At 46.8% G+C, this 18,271-nt stretch overlaps 1 protein-coding gene across 6 annotated transcripts in view; it reads right to left on the reverse strand.

The window, feature by feature from the left end:
• LOC139054403 (prolactin-releasing peptide receptor) overlaps positions 1-18,271 on the reverse strand; it is a 167,965-nt gene that overhangs the window by 50,649 nt on the left and 99,045 nt on the right. The window contains exons 1-2 of one of the 6 annotated variants that reach the window (XM_070531337.1): positions 14,770-14,904; positions 10,267-10,380 (exon numbers count right to left, since the gene is read on the reverse strand). The exons of 1 other annotated variant lie outside the window; for it this stretch is intronic. In XM_070531337.1, coding sequence (XP_070387438.1) covers positions 10,267-10,380; positions 14,770-14,904 — 249 coding nt within the window. Of the gene's footprint in view, positions 1-10,266; positions 10,398-14,511; positions 14,905-18,271 lie in introns of those variants that run through there. 4 more of the 6 variants (XM_070531336.1, XM_070531340.1, XM_070531338.1 and 1 more) reach the window with 4 other exon arrangements.

The following is an 18,271-nucleotide window of genomic DNA, read 5'->3' on the forward strand; positions in this document are numbered from 1 at the left end:
GGGACAGTGTCCATGCTGAAATGTTTCGCTGCATAATTTGTGACGCCTGAGCAGGAATCCATATAGATATGCCTATGACGGCCTGTCCAAAGCTAGATGTAGCACGGGTTTTAGAAATATCCTTTAAAAAGTGGGTATTCGTATGAATGACGTGTCGCAGGTGAATTCGAAGTGTCTCCTAAGCTAGCACTTCAAGAGGCAGGCATCCAGCTTCTGCTACAGTTCCTGAGCGGAACGACCCCTTCGGAAGGCCAAGACATACGCGAAGGCAGTTGTTCCGTGCTGCCTCAAGTTTTCTCTTGCTTGTGGGAGACATTTTGTGCAGGTAATACCGTAGTGTTCCGTCGACGTAGGCCTTATGGAGGAGCACCATTTATCGACAATTGCTGCCCACTGTGATCCGGCTAAAACTCGGAATACGTGCGACGCCGAGGAAATCTTCTCTCAGTTTTTTTCACTTGAGGCGACTATGTGAGGTTCCTATCGATCGTCACTCCTAGAAACATTTGCGTCTTGACGTATGGAAGGGTACGACCACCCAACACTAGTGGATATTTTTCCATACACCTCCGCTTGAATCCCCGCAGGGGCGTCTGCGCGAGCAGGCGTTTGGTGTGTTGCGACACCACGGACCCGAGCACACGAGGGTTGGACCCTCCCGCGCGTAGCCGTGCGCGGCTTAGCCGTGTCCGGGGAAAGGGGGATCCTGGAGGTTGAGCCGATGCCGGGTGCTCGGACCTTTAAGGCCCCCCGGCGGAGGCAACACACCTCTTTGGCCTCTGCTTCACGTAGACGGCACCCCCGGACTGACCCACCCGGGGGAAATCGGTAGTCGCCTCTTCCTATCTCTCTCTCCTCAAACCTTCGTCTTTATCTCTCACTTTTATACCTTTCCTGTCTCCTTCTCTCTTCCATTTACTTCCTATCTCTACGGCGGCAAGGGTTAACCTTGTGTGGATATCCTACCTTGGGTACACCATATTTGGTTATAGTGACGGCGTACGGCTGGCGTCGTGCAGGCTTGGACACAAGCCCTGCCGCGTCCCCTCGTTGGGCTCCGTGGTGGGCGGTCGGCGCTGTTGCCGAACACACACACTTTCCTATGGCAGCTCAAATCTCTGTTGTCCATGATCGGCGTCTCAAAAGATGCCGCACCGAAGTACCCTTTCAATTCTCCTTTCGAAGCAACGCTCCATCCTTCCCCAAATACTATGTAGTCCATAGTGAAAGTAACACGCCTATTAGAAAGCTTTCTCCATTCCTGGTCGCCAAATGCCTGAAAGATAAAATCGGACAGACATACAAAGCCTCCACAATGTCTAGCGGGGACCTCCTCCTAGAATTGAATAGTAAAGATCAAGCAGATAAGCTGTCTGAACTTACCAGTATTGGCGAGGCGACAGTGACTGTTTCAGCCCACAGAACACTCAATACAAGTAGGGGAGTAATATCTGAAGAAGATTTTATTGGATTAAGCGACGAGGAACTGCTGGAAGGTTTCCAGGAACAAAATGTTACCAAGGTACAGAGAATAGTATTCCGTAGAAACGATCAAGAAATCCCCACCAAACACGTTATACTCACCTTCGGAACAAGCGTAATGCCTACCTCGCTCGATGCAGGTTATGTTAAAGTCAATGTAAGACCATATATTCCAAACCCTAGACGATGTTTCAAGTGCAAAAGGTTTGGACACGCTTCACATGCATGTCGAGGACAAACAACTTGTGCTAAATGCAGCTCCAACGAACACCAATCTGAGAATTGCACTTCTTCCCCACATTGTGTTAACTGCAAGGGAGATCACCCAGCTTACTCACGGTCCTGCCCTTGCTGGAAAAAAGAAAAAGAAGTCATTGCTCTAACTGTAAAAGAAAAAATCTCGTTCTTCGAAGCCCGAAAGCGGCTTTCGTATCTTCCGCGAAGGAGTTATGCCGAAGTGACGCAGGCGGGGGCAGCGTCACAGAGGCCTCCGGAGTCCTGCGAGCCCACGCGCAGTGTGGTGCCGCAGTGACTCCTCCCGCCCCCGTGGTGGAAGCAGTCAGTACTGCTCCACCCTCTTCGACGGCCCTGCAGACACCAGTCCCGCAGGGTCCTAAGATCAAACGAACCCCAAGGCCCGAGACACGTGTCTCGGCGCCTAACTCTCGATCCTCCAGCGCCTCAGAGAGAGCGATGGAGGTCGACACAAAAACCCCGGTGTCATTGACACCGAAGGACAAGCGCTCTCTTGAGCGCGGTAAGAGGGACAAGATCCCAATAACCACCCAAAATAAGAAAGCGATAACCTGAAGGTTATCGCTCATTTGTATTAGCCTTTTTATCCATGTCACCTATAACCCCACCTCTTAGTTTTTCGTAGTGCCATTTTTTACCTTTCAATTTCAAGATGGCTTTTATTATTCATTGGAATTGTAGAGGCCTAATCCACAATCTAGGTGACATCAAAGATATTATAAGTAAATTATCACCGGTGGCACTCTGCCTCCAAGAAACAAACCTAGGACCCAAACATACACATTTTCTTAAAGGTTTTACTGTCGTAAGAAAAGACCGCGAGCACTCCAGTCGGTTATCAGGAGGTGTCGCTATTGTCGTCCAAAGCGGCATTCCCACACGGAACGTTTCATTAAATACTCCGTACGAGGCAGTAGCTGTCACCGTTTTGTCATTTAAGACTGTCACCATCTGTTCATTGTACATTCCTCCCCATAGCCATTTCAAAACTCGAGATTTAGAAGATTTAATTGACCAGTTGCCGGAGCCTTTTGTTTTAGTTGGAGACTTTAATGCCCACTGCACTCTTTGGGGTAGCGATAAGAATGACCAAAGAGGACAACTTATCGAAGATTTTATTTTCACTAATAACATCTGTCTTTTAAATTCAGGGGCACCAACTCATTTTTCACCGAGTTCACGTACTTTTAGCTGCATTGATTTAGCATTCTGCTCTCCCGACATTTTTACCGATTTTAAATGGGAAGTACTGGAGACGTCATATGGCAGTGATCACCTACCGGGTATAATCAACCTCACCTCAACACTACCCATAATATCTCACAAACCGCGCCATTGGAAACTACGAATGGCGACTGGTCTGTTTTCACAGGAAGTGCCAGGCTAGAGGAGCTGACTTTAACAGATTTAAGCATTGACGAAATTAATGAAAAAATTACTAACTGTATTATTTCTGCGGCCGAAAAGGCCATTCCGCAATCTTCTGGAGTTATTCCGAAAAAGCTTAATCCTTGGTGGTCACATGAATGCACCGTAGCTAAAAAGCAGCAAAATAAGGCCTGGGGAATCTTACGCAGGTACCCAACATATAACAACCTTCTAAATTTTAAACAAGCCAAAGCGAAAGCTAGATATATCCGCAGACAGGCAGAAAAGTCTTCCTGGCAAAAATACGTATCGACAATTAATAGCACCGTCACATCCAAAAGGATGTGGGAACAGGTCAGGGAGTTTAAGGGGGACTACGCATCATACACGATACCGATACTTACACCTTCAGGCACTCAAACAACACTACAAGAACAAGCGAATATACTTGGGGAACATTTTTATAACATCTCTAGCTCGGGTAATTATTCAAACAAGTTTTCAAAATACAAACTGTCAGCAGAAAAGGAGAAGCTACCAACTGCTTGTATGTCAAGGGATGAATACAACGCTCCATTCACGGTACAAGAACTTAACCGGGTCCTCTGTGCTGGCAAAACAACTGCAGTAGGTCCCGACAGGATCCATTATTCCATGCTTGCACACCTGTCCCAAGCATCCGTAGAGGCTCTCCTTGAATTTTTTAACAAAGTATTTGAATCTGGAAGCATGCCAAAGAGTTGGAAAAACGCAATAGTGGTGCCTTTTTTAAAAACAGGTAAATCCCCCACATCCCCAAGCAGCTTTCGACCCATTGCCCTGACAAGCTGTTTGGCGAAATCATACGAAAGTCTCGTAAATGTAAGATTAACTTTCACGCTTCATACACGGAACTCCATTGATTTTCACCAGTGCGGCTATAAAAAAGGGTGTTCAACGATAGACCACCTCGTCCGACTTGAACACGAAATACGTGAAGCATTTTTACACAAACAACACTGCCTGGCGGTGTTCTTCGACCTAAAAAAAGCGTACGACACCACGTGGAGATTTGGAATCTTACGTGACCTCGCCTCATTAGGAATCCGTGGCAAAATGCTAAACTGTCTGGCTGATTTTATGTCCAATAGAACATTCCAAATCCGTCTAGGCACTGTGCTCTCGCGCACATTTATCCAAGAAAACGGCGTGCCACAAGGTTGCGTACTTAGCACAACACTCTTTATAGTAAAAATGAACTCTGTCAACAACGTCATTCCCACCTCTGTTATGCACTCCATATACGTCGATGATCTGCAAATAGCGTGCCGCGCCTCCAACTTACGAACATGTGAAAGGCAGCTCCAGATAACAATAAATAAACTAATGGAGTGGGCTGAAAAAAATGGCTTCCGCTTCTCTACTCAGAAAACTGTTACAGTGCTTTTTTCGCAAAAACGAGGGTTGTATTTAGACCCGGATTTAAAAATAAATGATGTCGCGCTGCCGGTGCAACAAGAATACAAATTCTTGGGAGTAACCTTTGACCAAAAACTAAACTTCCTATCCCACATTAAAACACTAAAGATTAAGGCAAATAAAGCATTGAATATCCTCAAAGTTTTATCTCATAAGCACTGGGGTTCCGACCGAACCTGTCTTTTACGTATTTACCGGTCTCTTGTGCGTAGTCTTTTAGACTACGGCTCCGTGGTTTACCGTTCAGCCAGACAGTCCTACATCCAACGACTTGATCCGGTACATAACCTTGGACTGCGACTGGCAAGTGGTGCCTACCGAACTTCACCTATTCCAAGTTTATACGTCGAGTGTAATGAACCCTCCTTACAGCAGCGCAGAGCATTCCTCACATTTTCCTACGTACTTAAAATTCAGTCATCACCCCAACATATATGCTACAACATCCTCACACAATGCAACACACGCTTACACTACACAAATAAACCGAACACGATTAGGCCACTTGTCCTGCGGTATGAGCAATACTGTCGGGATTATGACATTCCGCACGAAGTCCTCCAGGTTGCCAAGAAACCACAACGGTTGGCCCCGTGGTACGATTTCACACACTTATGTGATTGGACGTTAACACATCTAAAGAAAAGAGACATCCCACACGAACACATTATACAAGAATTCCGTGCACTTCAGGACAAATATCAAAATAACATACAATATTACACTGATGGTTCTAAAACAAAAGATCACGTGGGTGTGGGGGCCGTAGCGGAAAATTGGGAAACAAGTATTCGATTACCACAACACGCTTCTGTTTTCACGGCTGAAGTTTACGCTATCTGGGTTGCTGTTAAAAAGATTATAACTGATAAACACAAACATGCAGTCATATATACTGACTCTTTAAGCTCACTGAAGGCTCTACAGTTGAAATATGAGTGTGAACCCCTGATAGGAGACATTTTAAACATGTTGGTGCTTAACGAATACGGGAGGTCAATTCGTTTCTGTTGGGTCCCAAGCCATGTTGGGATACCAGGTAACGAAGCAGCTGATAGATGTGCATTGATGGCAGCGCACAAAGATATTACAAACACGAAACTCCCATATAATGATAGCATCCGTGCAATTAGAAAAGCCTTCACGGTAAAATGGCAACGCGAATGGGACCGTTGTGCCGACAACAAACTACATCTCACGAAACCCATAGTTGGCGAGTGGAAGTCATGCTACCATCAGGAGCGCTTCATCGAAGTAGTTTTATGCCGACTACGCATTGGGCACACACACCTCACGCACAATTACTTACTTACAAAAGAAGACACACCAACATGCGAGAAATGTCAACAGCCACTAACAGTTATGCACATATTACTCACATGTACGCAGACTGAAACACACAGACGAACACTTTTGCACAAATTATATCCACTACACATACCTTTACACCCTGCTCTAATTTTAGGTGATGATCCGCTAGTCCCATTATGTGACCTCCGTAAATTTCTACACGACACTGGATTTTTACATAAAATATAGATTAACAAAGCCTTTTCCTGCATAAACATGATTTTAAGAACACCTCGTGTTTGGCGCAGCATAGCCTCAGCCGCTTTTGCGCCATTAAACCCCATTTAACTAACTAACTAACCTCCGCTTGAAAGCCATAGCAACGCATAGCAACGCATAGCAAGCCATAGAACTTCCATAGACAATTTCAGACCCCTTAGATATAATAAGGCCGATATATTTGCCAGCGCTCTCTGGAGACGTTGTTGGGTGGTACTGCGAGAATGCGCCGCGCTCCAAATGCAGATGTCGTCCGCAGACAGTGTGATTTTGACGCTACGGGGCCCGTTTTTTCTCATAAGCATTAGGACTAAATTAAATAATACCGCGCTTAACACAACTCCTTGTGGCACTCCCTTCTCGACGGCATAAAGCACCGTGGCGCCATCTGGGGTATACATGAAAAGTTGGCGCCCTTGAAGATAGCCTTCAATCCATGCGTAAAGCCGTCCTCCAAGACCAAGGGTTTCCAAAGCGTCAAGTACTGCTTTATGATAGACCGAATCATATGCTGCCTTAATGTCCAAAAATAATGCGGTAGGTGTGTTTCCAGAGACCAATTTCTCTTCACTTGATGAGACCAAGGCAATGACATTATCAAGTGCGGACCTATCTTGCCGGAAGCCATTCATTTCCTCCGGGTAAACTTTTGTAGTTTCCGCAACCCAATTTAGCCGTTTGTGAATCATTTTTTCGAATAGCTTCCCTACGCAGCTAAGCAGAGATATGGGTCTCAAGGAGGCGTAATTTGTCGACTGCTTCCCTGCCTTCAATATAGGAATAATTTTCGCAAGCTTCCATTCCGTATGAACTTCCTCAGTTATCCATGAGGCGTTGTAGCACTCTAGAAGGCGTAGGCGAGATGTGTGGCATAGATTTGCGAGCGCTTCATAACCCACACCGTCATGGCCAGGTGATGATCGCTTGTTTGCGTCGCCGATTGCTACCGTGAGCTCTTTAATTTTAAATGGTAATTCTAATGCTATCTTCGGCTGGTCGCTTCCATCCCCCGGAGCAGAGTCGGGCAGATCCGGCGTTCCCCGAGCTCAGAGGTAGAGGACGAGCGCGCAAGCCAAACGTGCGACTCGCTCTCGGAGGAGGCAATGGCAGATGCTAAACCACGTGACTACTACCAACGTCCGATGTTTCGCTTATCGAAAGCTCCCGGCGCTGCCGGGAAAACCGGCGGACGCGCCGGCGGGACGAGCGTTCGTCGCAATGGCCTAGGTTGCCTTGGTTACGGTGGGCCGTAGCCAACAGCAGCAACGCGGCTCTGCGATGACGTTTCAATTTCGATGACTGCTCCGACGACAGGGCTCGGAGCGCCTCAGAGCGCTCGAAGGTGGAGGAGAGCAATCGAGAAGAACCAGCCGAACGCAGGGCGGGCACCCTCTTTCAACCAGCCGAAGACAACGCCGCTCGCGAGAGCGCTCCAGAGCGCTCAGAAACGACCAGTCGAAGATGGCATAAGTCAGGAAAGGTCGCCCGAGGTGGACTAGGCTGATCAGATGACTTGCAATTTGCCGAGAAGGTTGTGCCCCGTTGGAAAGGAGCCTGCAGTACTGCTCTGCCACCTCTTTGAGGGATGTGCGCTCAAGTAGTGAGAGGGCGATAAAATGATAAAGCTGTTGCGGCTCCTTGCGAATGCCTCTGACGACTCGCCAGATTTCGCTCAGAGGTTGTCGTATGTCCAGTGTCCCACAAAAGTCCCTCCACCTTTTTCGGTCCAGTTTGGTGAGGTAACGTCGTATATGTCTTTGTGCCCGTCGACAAGTTCTGAGGTCTTCGATATATTTAGTACGTAGAGCCTTCCTTTCGGCACGCCTTCTAATGGCACATAGCCTTTCGAATTCCTCGTCGTTAGCAGCTACATTAAAATGCTTAGTGGCAGAGCGGGTACTTTGTTTGAGGCATTGAGCTATTGTCGGTATTAATTCTCCATTCGTAGACAAGGCTGTGATCCCTTTGTCGACGGCTGCTGTGCAAGCTTCCCAGTCTACCGACTTCAGTTTTACTTTTCTGGGCGACAGACGAAAATGAAGGCCAGAGATTAGGGTGAGGTAGTGATCACTACCTCGAGTCTCGAAATCTGTACATCATCCGAACATAGGGGCAACCTGATGCGAATGTGACGTCATTGCAGCTAACAGTGTTCGGATTTTTCAGTTATGTTATGCTGCCATCGTTCAAGGGCTCTATATTGTACCTCGGAAGAAGCTTCGCTACCTTAGCAACCCGAGCACATGTATGTGAACTGCCCTAGATCTCGTTATGTGCGTTAAAATCGCCACAAATAATATGTGAAGATTGAGTGCTTGTCAACAAGTTTTCCAATCTTGACACGTCGAAAGGTGATCCTGGTTCCAAGTAGACGCTGATCAGGGTAAACACTTTAGATACAATCACTGCGGTTGCGCAAATATATTCGTTCTTGTCATGTGGTGTTACGTCAATCGCGGAGGCAGGCACGTCGCTGCGAAATCCAACGAGCAGTCGGCTAATTCCATTTTGTCGCCTTGAATGATCAAAATAATACCCCTTTATCTTAAACTGCTCGTCTACGCGAGACTTGACCATAAAAGGGAATTGGTACACTGGAGCACGATACGCTATCCTCGAACGCAAGCCGCGAGCGTTCCACTGGAGTACATGTGCGGAAGTGTTTGTCGGTAGACACCGCTTCTGAGACGATTGTTGGCGGAGCCATCGTTGCTACACCGAAGAATTACGGCGTTGCGCCGTGAAAAAAGACGACACCAGTGGTTCCAAAGCCAGGACGGCCTCTACCTCAGGGATGCTCTTAAACGATGGACTGACAAGGAAAATACATTTGATTGCTGCGAACATCATGGGAATCAGCCCACTTGATATCTCATTTACAGCGCTACCATCTAACATATTTTCTTGGCTCTTCCTGTTTTTCTGCTGCGACCTTGGGGACAATTGTTGCTGTGGGCTTGCGGCTATATTACTTGAGCGCTTTGATTGACTCTTTGCAGATGAAAGCCTTTGCTGGTTTTCTCTCACGACTGAGGCGAAGGACTTTTTCGAAGCCGTGTCGCTGCGCTGCACCGTGTCATGTTGCTTTTGGTTTGTAGATGTATATATCACGTCCGCATTCGGTGGTGGTTCTCGTCGTTTCCGCACTTTTCCCTGGATTTGCTCCATTGTACGTGTAAGAGTAGCTGATTTCTTTTTGGGACACCCTTCATATGATGCAGTATGCTCAGCTCCACAGTTTGCACATCGAGGCTGGGAACGTGACGTACACTCCTTATGCGTATGTGCACCAGCGCATATCTTGCAGCGGATGGGGCCTTTACAATATTTCCCTATATGTATTTCCCATTGTTTCCCTATATATATGCGCAATTATTTGAGGAAAAAGCATGTAATTAAAAAAAATGGTGGTTTTCACTGTGGGAGAATGCTGTTCTTGCAGTAAGTGAGGGAGAGCCAAAAGAAGCGCTGAACTCTGCTGTATTGCTTCAGAGTTTGTTCAAGTGCATCCAAAAGCTAATCCCTGAAAAAGCCCTCCCTTCACGTCGATTCTTTCGTGCTTGCGTGGCTGTAAGACGTACCTGAAGCCACGAACACATCGATGAAGCGGGAGCGCTAAAAACAGCGATGGCTCACGGGAACTCGTCGTGGTTGGCGCCATGGTGCAGTGAAACTGTGAAACGACCACTGCAATTTATTGCACTTGCGCACCTGCCCTTAATAAGACGACCCGGTTTCAAATCCAAGAGCCTCCTTCCTCCTTTTGTGCTGAGCTCCTTGCTTTTCGAAAAGCGTTGTGCTCTGTGGCCGCCTTTCCCATGGTCCCCACGGCCCGCATCGTCATCCGCACTGATGCCCTCCAGGCGACGCGTCACTCGCAGCCCTGAAATGTGTCAACAGATCCATCTTCTGGCGCCGCGCATCCCACAGCCAATATCTATCAAGTGGATCCCACACGACCTTCTAAGCTTCCAAAGACGTGCGGATTCTGCGACCCGTCTAGCAACCTCTCCATCGTCACTACCTCAGCTCTTTCACCTAGATGATGCCACCCTTCTTTTTAACAAGAAAGGAGCACCTCCGGCGCCGCACACGTGCTCTCACACCTCCGTGTGCAGTTCCCCGCGGTCTTACCCGTGCAGAGGAGGTTGCGCTTCGGAGGATCCAGGTCGGGGTTGCCCTCACTCCTGCCGTGACTCGGAAGTGGCCGCACTTTCGCCCGTTATATCCTCGCCCTGGGTGTCCACTCTGCAAGTCGCGAAATGCTGAAGCCGACATCCACCACCTGCTTATTTATTTATTTATTTATTTATTTATTTATTTATTTATTTATTTATTTATTTATTTATTTATTTAAGATACCTTACAGGCCCATTTAAGGGCATTGGATAAGGGGGGACACAAAGTAAGTGTTTCAACAGGAGTAAACAATAAAAACCTAATACAGGCTTTCACAAGATAAGTAAAGCGGTATAGGAGTAAACAATATAAATATCAATCCAGGCATTCACAAGATAATAAAGCGAAGTTCAATAAATGTTTGTCTAGGCTAAGGTTTAGAGAGCGTAAACACAGTAATATACTCATGCACACAAAAATACAAATGTGAGAAACAGGGAAGGAAAGAAGGTCAATAACATCCTTATACAATGTTTCTACAGGAAACTGCAATTCTTCGCGAAAAGCGTCACGATCTGCTATGCTCGCAATGTTATCAGGAAGACTGTTCCATACGGTTATGACACGTGGCAGTGCCGATGCGTTAAATGACAGTGTATTGCCGAATATGCGCATGAAACTATGGCTATTGTTAAGGCGACGTGACGTGCGCGCTGGTACTTCAAGCGGCAACACACGAGGTCGATTACCATGGACGTCTCTATGGAAAAGGCAAAGAAGACTTATCGTGCGACGAGTTTCAAGTGGCTGGAGCGAAATATCTGCTTTAATCTTGGTCACGCCACAAGTTCTGTCGTAGTTACTTGTGATGAAGCGCGATGCCCTGTTCTGAATTTTTCCTAGCATATCAACTAAATAATTTTGATGTGGTGACCATACTGATGACGCAAATTCTAACTGTGGGCGAACAAAAGTCTGATATGCTAATTTACGAACTGTAGCAGGGGATTTACGCAAGTTCCATCGAAGATACCGCAGAGTTTTCGAAGCTCTTGCGCAGGTAGCTGTTATGTGTGTACTCCAGGGAAGATGAGTTGTAAGTTCAATGCCAAGGTACTTGTAGGACAATGTCGGAGGTACGGCGGTGTTATTTAGGACATAATAAAAGTGAGAGTTTGAATGTTTTCGCGAGAAGGACATAACTTTACATTTGTCTGAGTTCAGGGTCATCTGCCACGTACTGCACCAGAAACTGACAAGGTTAAGGTCATTCTGCAATGCTAAATGGTCATCAGATGTTTTTATTGTACGGTATAAAATGCAATCGTCGGCGAAAAGCCTTATCTGCGTTGATATGTTTTGTGGAAGGTCATTAATGAAAATTAAGAAAAGAAGAGGACCAAGGACACTGCCTTGCGGTACGCCAGATGTAACGTCAGAAGTAAGCGATGAGTGGTTATTAACAACAGTGAACTGTTGCCGCAAGAAGAGAAAGTTTCGGAGCCAAGATAAAGTTAATGAATGCAGCCGCAGCGCGGATATTTTTGAGATGAGGCGACAATGAGCGACACGATCAAATGCTTTGGAAAACTCTAAGAATACACAGTCAGTCTGCTGTTTGTTATTCATGCTGGAATGTAATTCTGTTGTAAATTCAAGCAACTGAGTTTCACAAGATAAGCCTTTTCTGAATCCATGCTGGTTAAAATAAAAAAAAAGTCATTTGATTCTAAATGGCGGTAGCTATGCGATGCTATGATATGTTCCAGTAGTTTACAGCAGATGCATGTTAATGAGATGGGACGGTAATTTCATGGAGAGTACTTGTTATCCCCCTTGAATACAGGGATAACCTTTGCGATTTTCCAGTCCACGGGTAGTTCGCCAGATGATAAGGATTTCCTAAAATTATGACACAAAATTTGGCTTGAAATTGTAACGGTATCTTTTAGTATTTATGAGTTAATATTGTCAATACCGGAAGATGTGGATAATTTCAGATTATTTATTAAAGACGAAATTCCATCTGCTGTAATATCTATTGGTTCCATAAAAGGATATTCAAAGTCGGGAACTATGGGAACAGTGGAACAGTCATCCTGTGTAAAAAAAGAGGTGAAAAAATTGTTAAACGCTACTGGACAATCAGCGTCAGACAAAGGGCTTTCCCCATCATCATGTACGACAATATTGCGGACAGTACACGTGTTACCTGGTGATATGACTTGCCCGAATTTTCTGGGATTGTTGATGAAAAGAGATGGCAGGTTACGTGAGAAATATTTCTCTTTGGCTGCGCATAGCTCTTTGCAGTAAAATTTTAGAATATCACTGTAAGCTGCCCAAGGTGAGGCTTGATTGTCCATTCTGGCCGCCCGATACAGACGCTTCTTCTTGTTTCTTAGTGTTCGAAGGTGCTTTGTAAACCAAGGATTAGATCTGTCATTTGCTATAATGATTTTTGGCACGTAATTTTCTACAAGAGCTGTTAATTTTTGCTTAAAAGGTTCCCAGCTGTCGTTTACAGATCTTGAATTAAAGAATGGCAGAAACACTTCACTAAGAAAAATAGCCAATTCAGCATTACCATTCTTATAGTCAGCCCTATTGTAATCTCTAATACTTCAAGTCTGAACCTGATAGAAAATTTGTGGAATATTAATGTCTAATTGAAGAATTTTGTGATCGCTGAAGCCATCAATGTAAGCAATAGGCCCGGCGGTATCAGGTGTGGAAGTTAATACTAAATCTAGGATGTTGGGACCACGGGTGTGTTGATCGACTGTCTGGGTTAGATTGTAATCTAGTGTTAAACTAATAAATTCAGCAGAGGAGCGGCATGATGATGACAGATTTGGCCAATCAATACGTGGAAAATAAAGTCTCCCAGGAGATAAACAAGAGCCGCGGAACCTTGTTGAGTAGCACGCGTAATGCTTTCACGCAGTACATCGAGAAACGAGTGGTCAGCGTCGGGCGGCCGATAACACGTGCCCACTCGGACGCGGGCAGAGGCTGTTGCGCACGCGAGCCAAGCTATTTCAGCTGGGGAATAGGTGTCTACGAGAAAGGACGAAATGCAGGTTTTTATAGTAATCAGGACACCACCACCCCTCTTCCCACTACGGTCATGCCTGTAAATGTTGTATTTGTTACTGTTGGAAAGACGTTCTTCATTAGTGATGTCTGTGTGCAACCAAGTCTCAGTTAAAGCTCCAATAAGATTATTGGAACTCCAATAAGTTCCAAATAAGCACTCAATGCATCGCGCTTGTTTAGTAGGCTGCGAATGTTCGTGTAAGATAACGACAGCGTTGATGTTAAGGAAGATTGCGATTTCTCAGCTATACCAGCAAATGTTGCCTCCTTTAGCGACAGGATTGACGGCACAACTGTGTCGGTAGCGCGGTCATAAACATAAGTGCTGTCATTAATACGAACCTTATCTATTGTAAGTTTGAAAGGATGTTTTCTTGTTTTGGCAAATTCAATTAATTTTTTCCTTGCTTGCCTTGTGGACAAAGAAAAATCTTCACGTATGGAATACTCAGTACCCTTTAGCTTGTGCGCAAGTGCGAGGATATTCTGCTTGCCTTTAAAAAGTGCTAATCGTGCTATGATGGGCCGACGTTTCTCAGAAGAAAAACGCCCCAATCTATGCACGCGCTCAAACTATGCGTTCACCATGGTAAGGCCAAGCTGTTCTGAGCAAAACTGTATTATTTCTTGTTCAGACGCAGCCCAGTTTTCGCCTTGCTCATCATCAATACCGAAAAACAGTACATTACATCGTCGCATTCTGTTTTCTGTATAATCACATATTGAAGTGAGCGAGTGAAGTTGGTCACATAAACTGCGTAACTCGTTATTTGGCTTCGAGATTTGAACACTATCGAGAGATGCAACCATGTTTTCCAGTGCATCTATCCTTCCAGCTAAGCAATCTACTCTGGCTTCTGTGGCTTCTTGCCGTTCCCTGACACCTTTAGGCTCATTTAGAATAGCTGACTGTCCCGCTTCAAGTCTGCGCACAGTCTCAAGAACGGAAGCAAGCGTTTGCGTGATGGCATTTGTGTCAGGACCCGGGTTTGGTTCAACATCCCCAGAAAGTAAAATCAACCAGCTACCTATGGAAGGACATATGCTCGACAAGAGCGATGACACCAGGCACAATTTATCAGAAAGCACTTCGGGGCACGACACCGCAATGAGGCAATAGTTATCCGTCTTAATGCATGAAGCGCCAGGGCGGTAACTGACCTGTAAATACAGCAGCGGTAAGTGCCCCTTTTCGGCGTAGGTGTCGTGCCCAAAGCGAGCCGTGACCGGACGCTCCTTATAGCCCCCGGCGTGCGCTGCGATGATAGCGGTGCAAGCTCCATGTTGCCAGCCCATTCCATGGAAGTGCTCCGAGTCTAGCGGGTTGAATGGGGATCCAGGCAGCGATGCGAGTAGAGCACTTGAAGGCGGGAGCCAGCATCCAGTGGACGAAGCACGGACGCCACATTATATGGCAGCCTGTAAATACAGCAGCGGTAAGTGCCCCATTTCGGCGTAGGTGTCGTGCCCAAAGCGAGCCGTGACCGCACGCTCCTTATAGCCCCCGGCGTGCGCTGCCATGATAGCGGTGCAAGATCCATGTTGCCAGCCCATTCCATGGAAGTGCTCCGAGTCTAGCGGGTTGAATGGGGATCCAGGCGGCGATGCGAGTAGAGCACTTGAAGGCGGGAGCCAGCATCCAGTGGACGAAGCACGGACGCCACATTATATGGCAGCCTGTAAATACAGCAGCGGTAAGTGCCCCATTTCGGCGTAGGTGTCGTGCCCCGTGGGTTTGTCGTGGGTTTACCCTGCACTGAAACCGACGAGGCTCCGGCACCTCGCAGCAGCGGGACTTTCACCGCATAATCCGAGCGATTACGCTGCTTGGACGCAGGCACCACATTATCGATCCTTCTTGGACTTCATTAGATCAGCAAATCTTTTTTCATTAATTCAATCATCCTTATTCACCCCCATCCCATACCCCTGTATGCCCTGAGGCATTTACCCTCGCATTAGGATAAGATGAAAAAACTACGTGAAGCACCGACAACTCTTGACTGTACATAACGTCTAGCTGCTCCAAGTTTCGCATATATTTTTTTATGCTTTGCACGAATTGTTTCTGTAGTCCTCCTGCCTCTTTGTTTTTCTTTTCTTTCATGTCTCTCGAATCTCGGACGTCTTAAAATTGTCGCATTCTTTGTTATTGTGCAACTTACCAGATGGTCGGCACATAGTGGGTCTGCGCCTGGTGATAGCAACCATCGCAGTGTCAGTGGCATCAGCAGTGCGACATGGCTACCAAGAACCGGCCGTCAGCGGACCCTTCCAAGGTCTCAGCGGGGCGGCCCGCGAAGGCAGATGCCTCCAAGCGCAAGAAGAGTTCGTCGCGCATAGTGCCGGCGCCAAACTTGCCGGCGTTCGCTTACAAGGACGCCAACCCGAGCCGCCACATCAGCCACGTGGTAGGTACGCAGTCCCGCCAGGGCTCCATCGAGGACCTGGCCGCCGACAAGACCAACGAGCGCTCCCACTCACGCCTCAGCCAGGCCGGAAAACGGGCGCAGCCGCCAAAGAGTCTCGGCCTCTGGGTGTGGCTGGCCACCGCGTCTGTCTTCCTGCTGCTCGTCGTAGTATTCGTCATTGTGTTCGGCATCCTGAAGGGAGGCAGCACTGATGGCCGCTCCAGTACCACCAGCAAGTCCTGAGTCTCGGTGATCACCCTTGTAGTAAAGAACAGCGTCACTCCACTTGAAGCACACGGAAGCATGACGCGGATAGACGCTACGAGAGAATTTCGACGTAGCGTTGCGTCGTGCTTTGTCGTGTAAGAAAGACAGTGCGTGTTGCTATATTCGGCTAGCGTGCACATCATCTCGCCTTTAACATATGACCCTGAAACATGCTATAACATCTCGCGCACATTTTGGCAATAAACTGAGTCTAATTCGCTCTAAAAGAACATGGCGGCTGTGACTGTGGGCGCTGGTTGGCCCCGCCCACGTCGTCGTCTAGCACCATCCGCGGGGTGCGTCCGCCTTGCGCCTCATAGTTTCTTCAAATGAGTTCCACTTGAGCTTCCAGTTGCTAGAGACCCATGTATCTCGACTAAATTTCACGTTTTTCTGGCCATCATGGTCATATATGTGGGAAGCCGTGCCACTTCTCACAAATATGCTGCGAACCTGGCATCATAAATCCGTGCCGTCGAGCTTTACTGGTCAGCCTGCGCTTACTAACGGCCTGAACGACGACAGGGAAAATGAGCAATGTTTGTCTGCTTGTAGTGCCTGTAGCCTCTTGGCTACGAAGTCGAGAGGAACAAATCGTAGATTACCAAGTCTTTAATGGCGTCAAAGCTGTTCCCGACTTGAGAGCTTGCCACAGCATTACCGACACGTATTCCAACTGGTCACCTCGCTCTAGCTTACTGGGATTTTATGTCACAAATAGGAAACGATATTATGACGCGATAATTATGACGAACTGCTATCATTCAGAACGTATCTAAATCCATGTTTGATTTTCAATGTCACCGAATGAGAGCGACTTTGCATGTCACCCTCAGTTTGAATGTTGCAGCCTCTTTGGGGGCCAAATCTGCAACGTCGTGCTTATGAGTATACCACAGAGCCACGCCAACGCATTCTGCAAAAGGAACTTTTTCCGTCTGGCAAGATGTTCACATTGATGCACATAGCCTCACCGCTAATGGCTAAGGTTCTATGGCCGTCTATGGTCTGATGGTTTCCGGTATGCTGTGACGACAGCTCCTGTTGGCAGGTCCTGTTTTCGACAACAGTTCCTGTTGATACTGTGCAAAAAATGTATTGCGATGAGCGACTCTGTCCCATTTAACTGCTATTTATTGGTTTAAGCAGCAGCGTTACCTTTCATAAACAATAATTTACTGACGTAATAGTTCTGCGGAAACCCGCAAGGTGGAGAGAAGTAATTAATAAATGGAAAATAAGACATCTACCCAAACGTAGCTAAGTGCTACAAAGGAAACCCATACGGGTTCCTCGAAAGGCAAGCTTCACAGTTGAAGAAAAATTCGGCCTAGTCGTCGGTAAGTTGCGACAAGTATTTCGCCCAGTGTCTGCAATTCCAGTGTGGCGGTAACAAACGAAGTATCAGCCCTGCGAGTCTAGGCTATACACTACCGTTGCGTGAGAACCGTTATAGCAAGAACAGTATCTCGACCACTTACCTTAGCACATGCATTCCGGGAAGGATGCCAGTGAGAGCTCCTTTACCGTGGAAACGAATGCTCCAACTATGTGCCTTTATGCGCATATCCAGCTTAATATGGCGGCGCGCTGACGTCACAGAAAAGGTGCAGGTTGCAATGTGTGAGTTAGACATTCAAGCAAAGCGTCTTCTAAGAAGGACCGAGCGCGAGAGGAGCCCAGACAGTCGCAACGGGCCGAACGTTTCAACGTCAAAGACGTGCATCACTCTAATGAGTGACCACCACGCAGAGGCAGGAATCAAGGTATCAGATAGCAGTGAAGAGGCCCTGGGTTCACATTGGGCCATTGCAGCGTTACACCACGTCTCCTACTCTTAAAGAGCACTGTTCCTTAGGGGTTACCAGATTCCTAGGATTTTACATAAGTTGTTTTGAAAGAAGTTTGCTAAATACGTTTAACAGATGTCATCTAGTCAACTTAAAACCGGATAGAATCGTCGTCCTCAAACAAACGAGTGTGTGGTTCTACGTCTTTGCAACGCAATCTGTGCTGCACAGGTGCTGCACATATTCGAAAGCTCTTTCCGAGCCAATAGAGTTCATAGAGGCGCAGCGCTTCTGTGAAACATTGAACATTAAGCAAGTATCCGTCTACAATATTATATACACGCTTAGAAGAAAAATGTTATCAAGTAGATATGTTCTTTTTCGGAAGCGTTCTGCTGTGTAAACAATACATGTCATAAGCATCGCAGCGAAGCGCTCGCGGCGTCTCGAACA

Source organism: Dermacentor albipictus, chromosome 1 (assembly GCF_038994185.2).
Source record: "Dermacentor albipictus isolate Rhodes 1998 colony chromosome 1, USDA_Dalb.pri_finalv2, whole genome shotgun sequence".
Classification (NCBI taxonomy): Eukaryota; Metazoa; Arthropoda; class Arachnida; order Ixodida; family Ixodidae; genus Dermacentor; species Dermacentor albipictus.